At 32.9% G+C, this 20,183-nt stretch overlaps 3 protein-coding genes across 4 annotated transcripts in view; 2 read left to right on the forward strand and 1 right to left on the reverse strand.

Moving 5' to 3' along the window:
* The window catches only part of LOC142625696 (DNA mismatch repair protein MSH1, mitochondrial), a 30,864-nt gene extending 26,140 nt beyond the window's left edge, over nt 1-4,724 (forward strand). For both annotated transcript variants that reach the window (XM_075799381.1, XM_075799382.1), the window contains exons 21-22: nt 3,046-3,777; nt 4,146-4,724. In XM_075799381.1, the coding sequence (XP_075655496.1) occupies nt 3,046-3,777; nt 4,146-4,373 (960 nt within the window). In that variant the 3' untranslated portion in view covers nt 4,374-4,724. The remainder of the gene's footprint in view (nt 1-3,045; nt 3,778-4,145) is intronic.
* Nucleotides 4,725-9,263: 4,539 nt separating this feature from the next.
* Nucleotides 9,264-13,223, forward strand: LOC142623167 (uncharacterized). Its single transcript, XM_075796569.1, has 7 exons — nt 9,264-9,713; nt 10,098-10,167; nt 10,426-10,481; nt 10,625-10,700; nt 10,803-10,839; nt 12,526-12,640; nt 12,721-13,223. Exons 1-7 carry the CDS (start codon nt 9,433-9,435, stop codon nt 12,944-12,946), a joined length of 861 nt encoding a protein of 286 aa, XP_075652684.1. The 5' UTR covers nt 9,264-9,432; the 3' UTR covers nt 12,947-13,223.
* Nucleotides 13,224-13,585: 362 nt separating this feature from the next.
* Nucleotides 13,586-15,698, reverse strand: LOC142625076 (uncharacterized). Its single transcript, XM_075798785.1, has 2 exons — nt 15,166-15,698; nt 13,586-13,742 (listed from the first exon to the last, which is right to left on the reverse strand). The coding sequence occupies exons 1-2, from the start codon at nt 15,696-15,698 to the stop codon at nt 13,586-13,588; spliced, it is 690 nt and encodes a 229-aa protein (XP_075654900.1).
* Between the last annotated feature and the right edge of the window lie 4,485 nt (nt 15,699-20,183).

Here is a 20,183-nt window from a genome sequence, read left to right on the forward strand (position 1 = left end):
ACATTAAATTATCTACATTTTATGTGTTCATACTTTTCAGGCATCAGATATATGGTGTTTTAGCAATGGAGTCATTCTTTGGTATCTTGAATGGCTTTCTTGTTAGATTTACCTCTCTGTACTCATGATTTTGTCAATTGGATAGCAATGTTATCCTTTTTGCCCCATCATATAGCAAATTGGTAACAGGTAGGGAACAGAGAAGATAATAGAGAAGATCCACACTCATCTTGCTCTGTGATGAATGCAGAGCAGCATGTTGAACCATAAATCTTGTAGCTTACCCCATGTAATTTGGACAACACTTTGACGAGGTAATTAATCACCTTAATTGTTTTTTGGCCATAAATAGTGTAAGGCATTCAAAAATTAAGGTACATTATAATTTGTAAACTTCTTTCAGGCATTTGAACATATAATTCATCAAAAAAACAAAGTCACTAGCCCATTTTGTGCCTTTGAAATATCGCTAACTTATATCTCTAGTGTCCCCTTGGGTCTTATAGTCTTATGCCTACCTCTAATCCATAAAAGCTTTCCCATTTCAAGCAGGAAAGACCCTAAATTTAGAATCATCCAATATCTGCTGAAGCATCGGATTGTGAACTTGTTATGGAATGAGGTGTAAGATACAATATCAAAATTTCAGAAAACTGTTATTGATGTCCCAAAAACCAAAAGGTACTATAGTTGTCCTTAAAACCAACGTTGAAGAGTTTCATGATGTATTCAGGTTAAGCATCAAGCAAAATCACTAAGACGTCGACATACTGTGATGTGATGAAACTATTGCATTCCTTCCAAATAGTCCACGTAAGGCAAGATGGAAATGCCTTGCAAATCTTAATACAATTAGCTTGACTAAACTTCTCAAACAGCTCATGAACTTAGGCATCACCTGCTGTACTTCAAATAAAGAGAACACTAGGGGCCACAACTCTCAAGCCATTGGACAAGGCTGAAGTAGATAACTAACTCTTTCCTCAGAATTCTTACACACACAACATGAGTCTACTATAACACTAGTATGCTTGATAAGATTATCTTCTGTCAAAAAAATTTCTTCTGCAATACCTAAAATTAAGAGGTTAGTCATTTGACAATTTAAGGAGTCGAAAAGTGGTGGTGGTGGATTGTTATTGCATGTGCAAGAGGAACAGGGAAACCATCGGTCACTTACTCTTGCACTGCCCAGTAGCCTAAGAGTTGTGGAATATGGTGTGTTAACTTTTTGGGGTTCATTGGGTCATGCCACGTAGTGTTGTGGAACTCATAGCATGTTGGCCAGGCAAGCTTAATAGAATCAGAACTAAGGTGCTTTGGAGAATGCTTCCTCATTGTTATGTGGGTCATTTAGAGGGAAAGGAATACACTCACCTTTGAAGGGAATGAAAGATCGATTCATGAGTTGAAACTCTTCCTTCAGACTTTGTTTGAATGGGCAAATGCTTCGGGTGTTTTTACTTTCAACTCTTTGCCTGATATGCTTCATTTTTGTACATTCTTTGTTTAGTTTATTTCTTTGTTGCCTTTAGCACACTGCCTGTGTTTTTTTTCCCCCTGTATTTCCTTACTTTTTATTTCAATGAATTTTTTTTTTTTTTTTTTTTTATAAGTTATTTCAATGAAGTTTTACTGGTCAAATGAAGAGGTTAGCCCTGTTTGAGTTCAAATTTTATTCTTTCATCTATATCTTTGCCTTTGATGTACTAGAACCTAAAAAATCTTTGGCCCTTCTACCTCATGTTGTCTTTCTTGCCTATTTACTGGTAAACAGAAATTTGTTATCTAAAAAATCATTTCTTTGATCTTAATCTTTTGGATTTATCAAAGAAACACAACATAAATTCTTAATTTTTTGATAACATCAAATATGAACCAATTGGGCAATATAAATTCTTAATTCTTATTATGTGTTATATTATTTGGGGAATAAACTTCAATATAACATGGAAAAATGAAGAATATGAACCAATTGCTTGAGTGAATTGACATATATTTGATTATTTCCACTAATATAATAGTAAAATTATCTTTTATATCATTGATTGGTGTATAATTAAATTTGCTTTTATCTTTTCTTGTACATTGTTCAATTGTTGCCAAGAGAACTGAATTTGAGCTAGAATGTCATATTCCAAAGTTGTTTCTTATTTAAATCTGATAAAAATAATCATAAAAAATCATTTTATGTAAATAATTAGTGCATCACTTATAAGTAATTAATACATGAAAATAAATTCATTTACCCTACTAATATTCTATTTAATTACATAGCCAAAATATAGAATATAGAAAAATACAGTTTTGGTTCATACATATATTACATGTCACTAAAAAGATTTAGGAAATGTAAATTGTTAAGATTAATATAATTAAAAATATGAACATATATCTTTAGAAGATTCCCATGAGCACTTCATTCGAGGTGTTGAACTCATGTTGTAACAATGTCTTATCTCCTATGTCATATTATAATTTTTCAAAAATTGCTTGTGTTGCCGTATCATACCCATACCCGTGTTTGTGCATCCTAGGTAAAATCACAAATATTTAATTATTTCAACTAATTCAAGCATACAATTATCTTTTATATCATTGATTTCAGGTGTTATTCATTTTGCTTTTGCCTTTTGATGTTGCTAGGGCAACATGACAAATTATGTTACATTCCAAATTAATTGTGTTTTTTTTTTAATAATGCATATATAATAAAAATAAACGTATAAATTCCTTTTGTAAAAATAATTAGTTCACCATCTATAAATAATTAATAGATGAAAAATCAATGCATTTACCCTATCAATACATGGAAATTAATTAATACATTGACATAAATGCAATGTTTTGATTTTGATGAGGTGGAAGCTTAAATGATGAGAATTCTCATTCTTTCTCAAGGAACGTGCCACCTGGTAGACTACTATGGCTAAATTTCTGGCTTTTATATATATATGCTGATTTTTAAACCTTGTGTCATTCAGTCATATGCTCATATCATCATAAGCACCCCTCAATTTATTTACCTTGCTTTTAACATGTCAGGTAGAAATGTCAGAAATTCGGTCCATTATTTCTGCAACCACTAAAAGAAGCCTTGTGCTTATAGATGAAATTTGCCGAGGAACAGAAACAGCAAAAGGGACTTGTATTGCTGGTAGCATTATTGAAACTCTTGACAAAATTGGTTGTTTGGGTGTTGTATCCACTCATTTGCATGGAATATTTACGTTGCCACTCAATACCAAGAACACTGTTTACAAAGCAATGGGAACAGTGTCTGTTGATGGCAAAACAAAACCAACACTGAAGTTGATAGACGGGATATGTAGAGAAAGCCTAGCATTTGAAACAGCTAAAAAGGAGGGGATTTCTGAATCAATAATCCAAAGAGCTGAAAGCCTGTATCTATCAGCTTATGCAAAAGAAGTTGTTTCAGCAAAAAATGACTCAGAACTAGTGGACGTTTGTTCTAATATGAGTACTAATGGTTCTGATGAATCCCACCTTCAGTTGAGAAGAATTAGAGAAGGAGTTGCCCATAATTGGACAGGGTCAACAAACCAAACAGAATTTCTACAGAAGGAAGTTGAGAGTGCTGTCACAGTAATATGTCAGAAGAAGCTGATTGAGCTCTACAAGAAGAAAAACATATCAGAACTTGCTGAGGTACACTGTGTCCTAATTGGTGCTAGGGAACGGCCACCTCCATCAACAATAGGTGCTTCAAGTGTCTATGTGATGCTTAGACCTGACAAGAAATTATATGTTGGAGAGGTACTGCTCTTTTGACATTCTTTTCTCCTTTTTCCCTGTTAATTATGAGTTCATACTCTGAAAGTTGTCCTGAAAGTTTTTTTCAAGAATGATTAATACATCACGCCATGGCATCATGATGAGGGTTTGTTTTGGTTACTGGCTGAAAAGTGCCGTAAAGAAAATTTAATTGGTAGTTCTGCTATTTCAGCAAGATAACCCAAGCAGCCTTAGCTCAAAGTATGGTGCAATGTATTTGTCTTCACTCTCTGGCACAGTCAATTTATTGATGTCATCTTATAACCTGATATGCCTTTGTTTTTCCTGTACATATTAAACTATCAGCTATAATGCTAAATTAACTTTTCCAAAAACTTTTGTTGCTCTAGACGGATGATCTTGAGGGCCGAGTCAGTGCACATCGGTCAAAGGAAGGGCTGCAAAATGTGTCTTTTCTTTATTTTATAGTCCCTGGAAAGAGCCTGGCTTGTCAACTGGAAACTCTACTCATCAACCAGCTTCCTAATCAAGGGTTCCGACTAGCCAATGTGGCCGATGGTAAGCACAGAAATTTTGGCACATCCATCTCCATAGAAAGTGTGCCCGTTTGTTCATGATGCTACAGCCCATGATCCCATCTGCAACCCTTAGCTAGTCAGTCAAGAAAGAGGTAATTGACCTTGATTTGTTATTGTATGTAATTGAAGGTAGAAAAACAAGTGGATTTGTCATTCCAATTTTATCGGATATCCCTAAAGCGACAAGCAAGAGGATGTAAAATTGATCTGGCAGTGGCAGCAACAATTTTGTCTCTGTTGCTCCACTTGAAGCGTAATGTCTTCATGCTTCACCCCGAGTAAGTTGGGTGAGATTTTGTTGTTATTTGATATTTAATCTCGCTGTAAGTAATGCCTACATGTACATAAAGCTTTTGTTTATTTCATTTTGTCCATTCTATCCTTTGTTCACTTCTTTTTCGACTGTGTTTGATCAATTTTACCAAGTTTTGAACCTGGTTGAGTGCTAAGTCTAATCTGGCTTGGAAGGAGAGCATATTGAGGTAGTATAACAATGACTAGGCTCGTCATAGCCGTTGACCATCAGCTGGCGACGTGCACAGTTCTACCGAACTCCTATTATTGTTAGTAAATGGACAATGAATATCACACGAGGTTTCAATGATGGGCAAATAATGAGAAATTATCATGTTCTTTGGGCTGATTAAGCAATGTTTTGCAGCAAACTTATTCATGGGTTTAATGATTCTCAAAATGGAGTAGTCCTAAAAAAATTAACTCATTATTCTTGGGTTGTTGCCTCAGACTAGGGTGGCAATTGGGTGGGTTGGGAAGGTTTTGGGCCGGGTATATAATTACCTATTCACCTATTTACTACCCATTAAAAAAAAATAAATTAAATACTCATTACTCACCCAACTCATCTAATTACAAAACTTGCTCATTTAACCAATTGTTAGATTTTACAAACACTTAAAACTTATAAGTGCTTGTGAGGTGTGGGGGGTAAGGGCTGATGTTCAAGTCTTCAAGAGGGAGTTTTACACACATATACACTTATATTAGGCTAGAGTAGAATTTTATTTTGTAAAAAAAAAAAAAACTAATGAAATTACCAAGAAAACAATCAAGATTCATTCTTTTAAACCTTCTTGCATTTTCCTAGCAACCAAACAGGGATTTTTCACACTTCAAATTGCACAATAAAACAATCATAATAACAATAATTGCAATCCAAATTTTTGTTCTAATACCTGAAATTCACACAATTTTTCTGCAAATGAATCACTGGATTCACAAAGTTCACTAAATCATGCTTGAAAGTTCATAAATTTCACTTTCCCTTACATTTTCTTTGCCACCAAACACAGAGTTGATACACACTGTAAGGGACATATTTTTATGTAATTGTCATATCTTTTGACAAAATACGTTTTACTTGTATTTAGGTAAATCTAAGTAGGTTCAAGATTATCATTACAAGTGGTTAAATTGAAGACATGAATATTACTTAAGAACTGCTCAAGAAAAGTGCAATCTGCAAGTCTCAATATCTCATCGACAGAAACTTGATCTGTTGAGATTCATTAAAACTCGACACATGTCTCGATTTATCGAGCTTATGGGATTCAGACTATAGCCAACAATGTTTTTATTCTAAAAGACTATTTGTTTATGGGTTTGTATAATCCTTATAGGACTAGGAAAACCCAAGGTTTGTGGGTTTGTATAATTCTTATTGGATTAGGAAAACTCAAGGTTTGTGTAAACTTGTTTAGAATAGGAGAGCCTATTAAGCTCCTATTTAGAAGAGGTGGAAAAAGAAAAACCTAACCTTACAGAGCTTCATAAGGTTTTCTTTTTGAAACCCTAGCCTCCTCCTATAAAAGAAAGAGTTCTTGTTGCGTTTTTTGTATGCCTTTGGATTTTGTAATCAAGTAAAGTCTTTCATACCATTATTGAAGATCTTATTGGTAATTCTATATGAAGCTGTTGCAAATCATCTAAGTCAATCACGTATTGGGATCCGTGCATCATTGGTTAGTCACGTATTGGGATTCGTGCATTGAATAGAAAGATTGCCGCTACAATACAAGTCTAATTGAGTATTGGGGTAAGGGTTCAACTGTAGGTTGGTATTTTAGGATATGCCAAAGGGTTTGGTAAGATTCCTTATACTTGTAACCGCTTGTGATTGATAATAGTAGATTCTTGGAAATGGTAACCTTAAAATCACCCGATGGGATTTTGGTGGTTTCCTCCATTTGTAAACAAATTTTCGTGTCAAATTTAATTTCCACTGCATTTAGTTTAGTTGGTGATTTGTTTGTGCTACCACGCCATTGCATGTATTTGAATCTAGTTAATTAATTTGTAAAGGGTCAAAATATTTTTGGTCTAACACACACCTCACTTCAAATAGCAAATTTCAAAAGTAAAGCAAAAGAAACAAAAACAAGAATAAGAGAGAAAGCGAGTAGAATCGGTATTGTCTCCATAGAAAAGGAGATCGAGAATTGTAGAGTTGATTTGGTAAGTCAAGGAAAATCAAATCAATTCAAGTTCATCTCTAACGCTCTCAAGAGGTTTTGTTTCTCATCCATGGGCTCCAATGCTGTCATAAGATCTTTGAGAGAGAGAGAGAGAGAGAGAGAGAGGATTAGGATGCGTTTGGTACTTGAGAAAATGAGAAGAAATCAAAGATAAAATTTTTCTCTATAGGGTTTAGAAGCAAGAGATAGTATGGCTAGAGCTAAATTGGTTTTGGTTTTAGTTTTTAAAATGTTTTTTAGGTTTTAGATGGGTAACTATTGGTTACAGTGGGTTTACCCATTTAGATTGATTTAATTAGATTACCCAATGGGTCTTTACCCATTTAACCCAAATATTTAATTGGGTTGGTCAAGACTTACCAAAATTAAGTAGGTCAAGGATGGATTGATGGATTTGAGTAAAAATTACCACCCCTAATTCTAACAGTGTGTTTCTGAAATTCACTTAGCTTTGTGATTAACATCTATAAATTAAAGTAATGAAATATGCTTGATACCATTAGAATACTAATACAACCAACCTATGTGATTCTATTTGTTAAAATATACCTTTTTCTTTTATGTATTAGTTTTAATGAATTTTTGTATCTCTTTTTTAGTATTATAAAACTTTTATGAATTTATGCTGACCAATGAAATGACATAATTAATAAATTAGGATAGTGGTATGAAGGGTTGCCAAATAGCCCATTGTCCATGGCCCACTAGGCTAATGGGCATCTTGATCCGTTGTTATTGAGGCCCATGTGTAGCCCAATAGCCTAGGGGTTAGGCTGTGGGCTAGTATTTATGCCCAAGGGTGCTTGTTAGCCCAACTCGCTGCCTAGTCCAATAACTCATAATTTATTACAAAAATATATAAAAGGAGTATGAAGAATTGATCTTGAGACATTATAGAGAAATTTCTTAAGACATTATTGAAGATTGTGTTAAACTTAGTTTATTAAATATATGTTTTCTAGTAGTTTAACAATTTTGAATTAAACATTTGACTTTTTTTTTATTAAAGGTAAAAATAAAAAACCATTTAAAGCCTTAATAAATAAAAATTAAATAGGTTTTTATCAACAAAACAAAAAATTAAATAGATTTGATTGTAAAAAGGATTATTTAAGTATTAAAATTTTGGATTCTTTCCTTTTAAAAAAAAGGATATGGCTTACCTCTAATATATTTTTTTTTTAATACTGCTTACTTCTAATACTTTTTTTAAAAGGAATCTCCTTTTATTTTAATGAAAGATTGTCATACTACTCACTAACTAAATAAAAGGTGGGGATTAAAACTCACTACCACTTGCCATTATATATTTAAAACAAAAGGACATACCTAGTAAAAAAAGTATTAGAGGTAAGTCAAATCCTAAAAAAAAAAAATTATAGATTATTCCCTTATAAAAAATTGTTATAAAAAATAATAAAATAAGATGCAAACACAAGCCCATGGATAGCTCATTAAGCCTAACTCGCTTAAGACAAAATGGGCATTGCCTATGGGTTGAGTTTTTTCTTTCAGCACAGCTTGACCTGGCTTGTTAACTAACTAATAGCCCACTATGCCCAACTTATTGTGCCCATAAGCCACGTAAAAATAGGTCAAACCGGCCCAACTTGGCGCATTGATGAATTATTTTTTGAGAATATTAAGTATTTTTAACATATGTACAGGGAGAGAGAAAAAGGTCTCAAAGAAACCGACAGTGGTGTATATTAAAATATTTTATTTCTATAGTTGTACCTAAAATGGTCCAAAATTTTGTTATAAACCCCTAAATTAATTAATAAAAACTAGAAAACCATGATAAAAGAAAGAAATACAATATATAACAATAATAAGTTTTGAGTTACAATAATTTTTTCAAAATATTTCACAAGTCACAATTATTGAGTTGACAAGTTTTTAATGGTAGATAATAGGTTTAAATGGGAATATATACAAAAAAAAAAAAAAAAGGCTAAAATGCAAGTTGTGCCCTTTAAATTTGATTGATATTCATTCTAGTTTTTTAATTTTACTTTCGTTCAATCGTATTTTTTAAATTTCAAATTTATTCAATTTAATTTACATTAAAAAAATATTTTTCTAACATGAAAAAAATAATAAAATCAATAAATATATTTTTTATGAATTTTTTTTTCATTAATTACTTGTACACTTAACGAAAATTTTTTAATTGATTTGAATGAACGACCTAAATCGAATAAATTTAAAGTTTACCATATGCAATCTGTATTTTAACCCAAAAAAAATTATCAATTTTATATTTTATTTTTTGAGAAGAAAAAATATTATCAATTTAAATGTTAATTGTAAAAATGGTTGCTACGTGGCATTACATAAAACATACATATCCCTGTTCCCAGGTCCCACAAATCCAACCGGAGAATGCAAAAACGGTGCGTTGCATTTATAACGTTGAAGAGTACAGACGGTGCGTTTTAGTCTCTCCCTCTCTTCCCCTGTACCTGACTGGAAAGGATCTCCCCTTCCTCTTCTTTCTCCACCATCATTTTCATTTCTGAACCAAGAAAATTTCCATTTTTATATTTTCCCGCATTTTCTCGGCAACCAAACAAAAAAGGAATTGGACTTGTTTCTAGATCTGGATGGACAAGGTGGTGGAGGCTGTAGAAACGGCGAAGAAGGAATGGGACGAAGCGTATAGTCGGGCCAAAGAGCATATAAAGGCGATCGAAGAGTACGGTAAATCTAGGGAGGAACAGAATTCGAATTCGCTTCCGAGATTGAACGGGCTTGCCCAGGACGCCTTGGCTTTGCTCTCCTCGCTCCAATTCAGGCTCGATCTTCTCGCGCCACAGTTGCCTTCCGATGATCAAGTCCAATCCGCTACAGCTCTGCTCGATTCCTGGAAAAACCAATCCCACAAGTACTCAATCCTCTCCCTCTTTCTCTCTGAAATTTGAGATTGTACTCTATGTTTGGTTGCTGAGAAAATGTAGGAAAGTGAACTGGGAAAGGGATAGAGAGAAAAAGAAAATTTGGACTCTTTTGTTGAATTCTCCTTTTTTTTAAAAAAAAAAAATTATAAATTGAATTTCCTGATAGGAACTGAACTTTGAAGCCAACTAGTTAAAAGCGATTGCATTGATTATAGGATTATGTTGGAAATGAAATATAGTGAGTTCAACTATAATTAGTACAATTCTCTGTTCTTTACCATTTATCAGCAACCAAATGATGAGAGAATTTTTTTTTTTTTTTTCAACAAGTAGTAATGGTAATGCTTGTGTTTTGTTGTGATTTTTGCTAGTTTGCGACAGAGTTTGAGAAATGCCAATTTACAAGCAAAGGCTAACATGAGGAAAGCTGCTCAGGAAGAGGTAATCAACTCCATGTTTAGATATACTCTCCCCTCAAAATTGGATGAGGAAATATATTTCTAATACCCCATCTTTGAAGTAACCCATTTTGTGAAAAGCTTGTGAGTTTTTATTTTATTTTGTTTTACACAATGGGTATTGAGCACACGACCTCACCGTCTCCCTAGAACTTATGAGGGGAGGAGGTTCCAGTTGAGTTAGAGCCCATTGGCGAGCTCTGATATGAGGTTTGGTTTAACATAGTTGTGTTAATTGCAGAGAGAGCTATTGCTGGGTGGTGGAGGAGAGTCCACAATTCGAAGACGCAACTTGCAGTATGTATGATGCTCTATATATTTGTTCCCAAATTTAATACTGGGATTGTAATTTTGGGCATAGTTTATGAACTTCAACAAAGTTTGTCATATTTTTAATGTGGATTAGTTAATGTAGTGTATGATCTACAATTGTCTGTCAGGACAAAGGCTGGAATGACATCTGCTGCTGAAAGCATCACTGATAGCCTTCGGCGTACTCGCCAATTGATGGTTCAGGTTAATAGCTATAGTTCTTCTTGTCGTGTTTTGTAATAGACTAATAGGTGTTTTTGTGGGATGTGCAATTAATTTACTCACTGGATCTTTATGTGCTTATAGGAGGTGGAAAGAAGTGCAAGCACACTCATGACTGTTGGTACGTCCTTTTAATTCCAGCATCTTATATAAATTTAACATTGTTTGATCATAATGATATTGGATTAGATCTGATCTTTTATCCGGGTTGTTTCTTGTATTTTAGGTAATCAGTTTGGGTACTCTTTCTGATTTGATATAAACAAGGTTAAAAAAAATGATATTAAATAGCTAAGGAATCAAAGAATTATGATATGATTTTGATATGACTGCATGATTTAGCAATGATGTTGAATCTACTTTAACCCAATGATCTATTAGGGAAAAAAGAGTAGAATCTTCCAATATATGGGATTCATCTGAAGCTGCAGTAGAAATGTTAATTCATTTTCTATTAGGGTTGCATCACAAAGGAAAGATGCTGGGTTTTTCTTTTGGTATGTGGTTGATTCTCCCTCTTCATTACTCAGTCATATTTCAAGATGAATTACCTAGATTTCTGAAAGAAATTGTTCTTTGGAGCTCTTCTCCTTATTACTTTAATCAACTATATAATATGTAACCACTGCCCATTATAGCTGTAAGAAGATTTATGCAGTTTTATTTTTTTATTCTTAATCATTTTCCATTCCCTTGTGAAATTTTATTATGGCCATCTTCTTGTGGTTCATCCTGTGTGGGGATGCTAAAATTTTGGTCATCCCAAAGTCTTGAATTAAGGGGGTTAGAAGTAAGTGCTTGTCTCATTTTTATCTTGAGTATTATGATTTGTTTTTGGGGAGCCTACACAACTAGTTGGAAGTTATAGCTCTAACAAGTAAAGCACAATATTTTCTTTTTTCTTTCTTTTGCTTGCTGAATGAACAATATATACGTTATGTTTGTTATCAAATCACACACATGGACTTAGGACAGGAAATTTGGTCTGATGGAATAGAATTGTGGTGCAATTATGCAAAAACAAAAAAAAACAAAACTTGGGGTTAGTCCCTTAAATTCATGTATCGGGATAATAATGACTTGGATTTTGGTTTTTAGTTTGGATCTAGTGATGAGGTTATAGTTTCTTCAAAATAGTCATGTGGTTAGGCCTATGGCTGTAACCCCAGTTATCCACCTCCAATTTCACAGATTCACCTAGTGGTCTATCATGAGAAACTGGGAGCCTATGCAAAGATTTTAGAATAATCCTCCTAAAGTGACCTCCTAGGCATGAGGATAAACTGTTTAGCCCATTAAGGGTGAATAGCCCCTATATGACCAAGTAATTAGTTCTGGTAGGTGGGGTCAGTTGCCCATAGGAGTTTGATTAGCAGTGAGTATTATTGTACATAATGCTTTGTGACGTACAACTAATTTAAGTGAAGTTCTCCTATGTCATCTAAAAAAAAAAGATTCTCCTGAAGTGAATAATGACAAAGAGACAGATTTGTCATCATATTGGCTTCACCATGAGGATGATGCAATTTGGTTTAATATTTTTGTTGTATAGTTTTGTGTGATTTGTTTGTTCAATGTTTCCCCCATGATTTATCTTGTGATGCTGTTTTCTTTCTTCTTTTTGGTTAGATGCTCACAAGATGCATATTTATAAGAAATATTTAGCCAAAGTTTTATGTGATTGTATTGTTTCCTAGTATATGAATGTAGACCATACTTTGTCAAAAACATGGAAGGAAAGAACATAAACTGTTTACAAGAACTTGGGACATGACTTTGTTCTGTGTTTGTTTGGTTGGATCTGTAGAGGAATCAACCGGAGTATTAAAGAAGGCTGAAAGTGAATACAAAGGGCATCGCTCGTTGTTGATGCGAACCCGCAACCTACTCTCTACAATGCAACGTCAAGATGTCCTTGATAGGTAAAGAAGAAACTGTATTTTTCTCTGATGACTAATTATCTTCAGTTGCACTAGTCCATACTGAATCTTTCTCTGAACAGGGTGATAATTGCAGTTGGGTTTTTCTTGTTTTCTTGTGCTGTTCTTTATGTTGTCTCAAAGCGATTTGGGATACTAAAGTTGCAGCAAAAGGTTACTGCTGCCATAAAAGCTGGTATGGTGAAACAAGCCAAGATTGGAGATGGGGCTGTCGCAAATGGCATAAACGACAATGCAGTTCATAGGGTGGATGTTCCTTTAGATAGACCTATGCGTGATGAACTTTAAAGTTCTTTTCTTTTTGTCATGATCAAAAGCGTTGTCCTATAAAATGGCTCTCATGCTTTCTTGTGCCCTTATCTTACATGGCTCTAAGGCCATATCTAATGCAATGTGCCGTAATCCTCTAATAATAGTTTTTCATTTTAGACACCCCCCCCAAACCAAAATACACTAAACATCACAAAGTAAATTGCTTCATTTCTCAATGGCCGAAAAGATGAAGAGGCTTGTAACTCAATTTACACATTCTTGTAATTTCGATGAAAATGTCCAGGTTTGAATCCCCCCTCCTCTATTGGTGTAACTATCAAATTATTTATTTTAAAAAATGCCCAAAAGTTATTGAAGAAGAGAAAGGAAAAGTAAAGTTGGCTTAAATCTTATTTTTGTATGGTCAGTTATCAAGAGACTGCCTTGTGCAAGTATATACAATCTTCTTGCTTGGATGTAGAGAAAAATCATGCATATGGTTCACTTCATAGCTAAAGGAAAGCAATGAGAGAAATCCATTTCAGTAACAATCAACTGATTCCTTGAACTCAAAGCAGTCAAGCTTATCTATTAAACATCAACTGAATAGAGCCAATTGACTGCCATACAGAGAACTTGAACAAGTGCGAGTGACTCTTGGATAGATTTGAGTGCTTACGCCAGGAGCCAGAAATTTCTGTGGGTTTTTGTATTTAGAAGAAAGCCTGCATTTTGGCCCTTTTTCTGTACTGCAACACAGGTGCACTTGCTATTCTCGATCAGGTACTCCGCCGTGTCTACCACTTTTGTCCCTCTAAGAGGCCGCTTATTTCTGTTGGTACACAGAGATGCAATAAATGATTAGGAAATAATTTGTGTTCACAGTCTAAAATTTTATAGAACTTGTTAAGAAAAAAAATATAAACAAGAATTAATTTGTGTAAGTTAAGAACTACAAATTGTTTCTTGAAACCAAAATGAACTTCCCGAGGACTAGGGAACAACTTTTCTTGTTGCTAGGTTGGAAACCATGTTTGGTTTCAAAATGCAATTAGTTTAGAGGCGCAACAAAATTCATAACAAATTTTACAACTATCTAAGGTAACTAGTTAATAATGGTGGATAATAAAATAGTTTCAATAGTGAGTTCATATGAGAATTAATAATAACTTGTTAAAATAACTGTTGTGAAAATTGTTGTCTCTAACATTACTCTTCAAAATAGCATTGCAGAATTCACCTACAATGGGTGCTCATGCTTTTTATATCATAAAATTCGAATGAATAGATAGCAGGAAATGGAGAAAGTTTAAGAGGTGTACGGTGGAAGTAAACAATATCTCTATCATACCATTTTTTGTTTTATATTATTATGTTTGGTAAAATGCAAAATTGACCCTCTAAATTTCTTCAGATTTCATTTTAGTCCTCTAACTTTGCTTTTATTTATTTTAGTCCTCTAACTTTCAAGTTTATTCAATTAAGATTTTTCCATCAACTCTTGTTATATGTTGTGGTTAGTTTTTCAATTTTATAAATTTTTCTTCAAATTTTTTAAATTAAAAAAATTCAATTAATGATTGAAAAATATTTTCCAGATTTTTTTTTCCAAAAAAATTTAACAAAAGTTAACGAAAATGTCTTAATTGAGTAAATCTGAAACTTAGAGGACTAACATGAATGAAAGCAAAGTTAAAAGATTGAAATGAAATTTGAAAAAAAGTTAGAAGGTCAGTTTTACATTTTAGCCTATTATGTATTACTGTTGAAACATGTCTCTCAATTAGAGAGGAAAGTACTGGTTATCCTAAAGTTCATAGCAAGTAACATACATTCTTTAATCATAAATGATTTATAATAATCTTTGCTTTATATATAGTAGGAAAATTGTGCCTAGCTTTTATTTTTAAGATAATGATACTCTCACATTTACATTTTAACATCTACTTTTATATTTTAAATGTGGATATTTCCTTTTCTCCATATCAAATGTGTACATCAACTAAAATGAGTGTAAGATGATATTTTACATGACATTTATCCAATTACAAAAAGAAAAAGAAAGTTAATCCATTTAGAAAACTATTTTCGTTTCTTGTTATTCAAATTCTGAACCATGTAATATTATTAGAACTTTTTTTTTTTCTTTCTTTTTGATAAGATATATCATATATTAGAATAACTTGAATTTCTATCCACCATACATATTGTATCGTGAAATTAAAACTAAAAGATATGTTACTCTAAAAACTCACCCTAATATTGCTGTTGAAAGACTCCGGCGTTGCCCTATAACTATGACATCGATCCCAAGTTGGTGGCTTTGGAAAAGAATAGCATTTGCCTTGTCCTTGCCTTCCATTTCCACCCTCTCTACACGGACTCTAACTTTAGGATGAGCAACCTTACATGCACTCTTCATTTCTTCAAGAAAATCCACATCCACAGGCACAGCTCCACATGATCCACCTCCTTCCGAGGATCCCATGATTGAGGATGAAGAAGATGATGATGATGATGAGCCTACACTAGGCCTTTTAAGAAACGTAGAGAATGTGTATTTCCATGATGGGTTTTGATTCTCAACGTGAAGAAGAATCAATTCATCTTGCTCAAACAATACATGTGAAAGAGCATATTGCAATGCAACTACAGACTCACGGTTTGGGTCTGCCACCACCATTATCTTCCGCAACGCCGGAGGGTTGCTGGTACCGTTCCCGCTACCACCACCTTGCATGGGGGCCGTGCATGGCCCTCCTCCAGTACTGTTGATATTATTGATCATCGACCGAATTATTAACAACAAACACTACAGAAAGGCTTTGGAAGGAGTTAGGAAGTGTGCAATAATATAAAACGCGGTAAGTCATGATTTTCTATATGTGTTTATCGAGATGGACAACTATTAACAAATTTTTAATTAGCTTTCATCATGTGAATAACGATCTGGTTCTGCTTTGTTTCCATGCTAAATTTGGATGTGTTTGTTTTCGAAACTTCAACCTCGAGACCCGGTCAAGCTCTAACACAAAAAACCAATTTTACTACCAAAAAAACATGACTAAACATTACAGTTACAATGAAAGTGATTTTTTTTTGTTGTTGATAATTTCAAAACATAATAAATAAATGTCTAAATGAGTTCTTCAATAAAATAAAATGTCAAGTCTACTACTAAATAATTTTACACTACAAAACATCTACAAACTTATATGATAATAAATGTAATTGGTGATGGTTTAAAACTTAGAAAAATGCTATATATACAATATTTTCATAATAGATCTTAAGTGATAGGTTGTTATTATTATTTTTCATACAAGATAGAATTTCTACTCTAACATAATCTAAGTATATATGTGTGTGAAACTCTATCCTGAAGACTTAAACCCCGGCACTTGTGTAGTGACTATTGCACTAAGGGTGCGCAGTGGTGTTAGATTATTATTAGTTGTTATGAGTTAGTAAAAAAATAATTTTAGTTGTGAATTCAAATTAAAATCAATAATAATTTACCACCTATGAATTATTATGAAGGTATTGTGAAAGTAATACTTCTCTAAAACTTACGTAGTAAAATTTGTAATCTCCTAACACTACTTAACAATAAAAGGTATTTTTTTATACGTGTCTAATCAATGATCACTTTCTTAATTTCAAATCAATATCATCACGTACACCATGTAAACTAAAGAGTTCTCAATTAAAATAAAGCATTGAATTCAGTTTCTCTAGAGTCCTTAAGTTGTTTCTATTTTTTTCTTTTATTTATTTATATATAATTATGAAGGTAACCCCATCCCATGAGTTTCTATAATTTTTAATCTTAATCAATTTGAAAATAAGCATACTAGATTTTATCACGTGGTCAACATTTAAATAAACTTTTTTTTTTTGGGTGAAATTAAAAAACATTGACTATCATCATTGTGGCATCTATCTAAGGGAAAATGTTGCTGTACACACTACACACAAGCTATTTTACACAGTTTGTGTGTAATAAATTCTAGTCTTTACTTTAATAGTTATCTTCCATTTACTAGCTGTGCTACGTGCTTTGAAAAAACATCGGAAAAGCATGCTGACAGCCTGATCAGACATGCTTCTCTAAACGAGTTTTGCTTTGAACAAAATATTTTAGATTTTAGGACTTCGGAGTTTTAAGCTTTAAGAGCACCTAAATGCACTTTTAACAACGCTGGTATGAAACACACAAATCGGGTTTGTTGGGTAATATTGTTCTAATAATGTTATTTGTATTTTTTAAAAATACGTGTGAGTGAAAAAGTTTATAAAAATATGTGTGATATTATTTAAACACTAAAAACTGTTATTTAAAATGTAGTACCAAACACTCTCTCTCTAAATATATTTACTCTCAAATGCATGTCATCATCTCCAAACTAGCCCCCTCCAAAGCCCGATTCAAATCAATTAATATAAATTAATATAAATATATAGGTCATATTAATAAACCATAATAAAAAAAAAATTTGAGACTATTTTTATAGTAAATATAAAAAACTGTTAATAACATTTATTATTCTATTATTCTTCTCTTAAAATGTTTCTAAAAATAGCTTATGTTTCTAAAAATAGCTTCTAAACTACTGCACACATTGGTTAACATTTCCCTAAATATATTAGTTACAACTTAAAAGTGTATTGACGATTCCTAACCATTTTCTAGAAGTTCGTTGCATGTAACTTTTTCCGCAAAAATTGTTTTCCTTACGTAGCATGCAATATATAATTATACAATGATACGTACTAAATATAAAATATATATTAATATCCAGCACGCATCATGTTTTCCGGATTGCCATATCAATTAATATCTCCTGCATTTTTTCAGCATCAGGAAAGGTAAATCTGACTCAAAAGCAATCCAAGCAATTAGATGCTTGGTAGCGTAATTAAAACAATAATTTTCAGTACGTGTTTAAATAATATTACACGTATTTTTACACACTTTTTCACATATACGTATTTTTAAAAAATACAAACAATATTACTAAAACAACGTTACCTAACACCCCGTAAATACTGGTCAATTATGCGAGATCCATGCCCGACCAAAATATTCCCAAATGAGTCCCTTCTAGAAATTCCCATCCATTTGATTTTTTTTTTTGATACAAGATAGAATTTCTACTCTAGCCTAATCTAAGTGTATATGTGTGTGGAGCTCCCTCGTGGAGACTTGAACCCCGACCTTTGCCCCCACACTCCACAAGCACTTATACCTATGGAGGGACCATCGCATCAAGGGTGTGCGGTAATATTTGATATTTTCATTACTTCACATGAATCACGATACAATCGTTGAATAACATTGACATCATACCTACACCAAAGTTTATCGGAATTACGTACCTAACCAGTCCCTGTCAAAATTTCTCTAATTTGATCATGATACTCCCAACCACCCAAAATGGCCCAATATTCCAAATTATATATTTAAATTGGGAGTTACTTAGGATTTTAAGTTAGGAAGAACCAGAGGGGAAAAAAAAAAACTCTAGATATGTATCCATATAGTATTAAAAAATTATAAATACTCAAAATTGTTGTTGATAAAGGATTGCATTTTAATGTACGTATTTAGAAAACAAAAACAAAATGATGTTTTTTTTTAATACTAGGCTGGTTAGGATTTTTTTTTTGTTGAAGTTAGAGTATTCATAGTGGTAGTGCTAAAACTTTTAGCTTTTAGTACCTCAAAAAGTATTTTTTCTATTTTACCACCTCACTTTACAATACATCCACTATCAAATGTTTTATTTTTTATATTATCACTTAATCTAAAGTAATATAAACAACTCATTAAAATAATAAAAGAAGAGAGAGAATTTGAGTTTTTTAATTGAAGGAAGAGATAATTTTGATAAAATAGTTGCAAAAAACTTAGCTTTAGCTTCTCTAATAAAATATGATTTTTTGGTTCTTTGGTGGTAAAATAGTTTTTTTTTTTTGTTGCTAAAATACAATCCCCAATTGTGAATGTTTTTATTGTTTTTGTTAAGATTTTGAGTTGGATCATTGCTATTTGGATGAGGCTAGCTATATTTATTGAGGAGAAATGAGACCTAAGGTTTTTGAAGGGGACCCAACTACAAAATTAAACATATAACAACTAAAAAAAAATCTTGGACCTGGGGGGCCAGGCCCCCATCTAGGTCTGTTCCTGTATTTAAATATAATTGCATGTGACCTATAAATATATATATATATATATATATATATATATATATATATATATAATGCTAAAATTGCATGGGACCTGCATGTAATGAATATATAATGCCTAAAGATGTTAGCCTTGTATTTCAACTAATTTTTCAACGGATATATACATCCATGGACCACGGTTCAATCCTGTTATAGGAAAGCGCCTCTGGTTAGCACTCTCACCTCATTATTGATTGTGAAAATATTATGACTATAGAAAGATCTCCAAGAAATAAACAATAGAAACGAAGCAAGCCCAATATCAAAAAATAAACAAACACACAGAAATAAAAGAACACCAAGGATACAAGTTGGTATATCAATATTCTCACGCACACTCAATCCCCAATACGTCCAATAGCTCTCTCACAAATACAAAGAATAGAGAAAACCTTGCACCCTATTCTAAACTAGAGAACTCTCACAAATATGTACCAGCCAATCTCTATATTTCGAGGAAATTACACTTTACTACCCTAAACTATGCACCAAATTAAACTATGCACCAAAATTACACTTTGCACCCTAAACTATCCAAATGCACACTTTGCACCCTAAACTATTACACTTATTACACTTTGCACCCCGGTGTTACTTTTGCTGTTATGTTTAATGGAATCTTGCTGTTTTAATTAATTTTGAAGAAGGGCATTTCAGTCTTTTAAGTTTGTTCCACCTAAGTAAAAAGCATGTGCTTGTCACATGTAGCAAGATTCTGTTAAACATAACAGCAAAAGTAACACCGGGGTGCAAAGTGTGATAAGTGTAATAGTTTAGGGTGCAAAGTGTGTATTTGGATAGTTTAGGATACAAAGTGTAATCTGGTGCATAGTTTAGGGTGGTAAAGTGTAATTTCTCCCTATATTTCACTCTCTATTTTTTCTCTCTTCAATTGCCGAGACACCTATGTCCTATTTATACATAGAGTTAGCCGGCTAAGTGATGATTGCTTGTGTATTAGAGTTGTTGCAGGATACCACACTATGCAAATTAATGTTGAGCCGTGGTGTACAATAATAGACAAAATGGGCTTTTGCCC

This window comes from Castanea sativa, chromosome 2 (genome assembly GCF_040712315.1).
Source record: "Castanea sativa cultivar Marrone di Chiusa Pesio chromosome 2, ASM4071231v1".
NCBI lineage: Eukaryota > Viridiplantae > Streptophyta > Magnoliopsida > Fagales > Fagaceae > Castanea > Castanea sativa.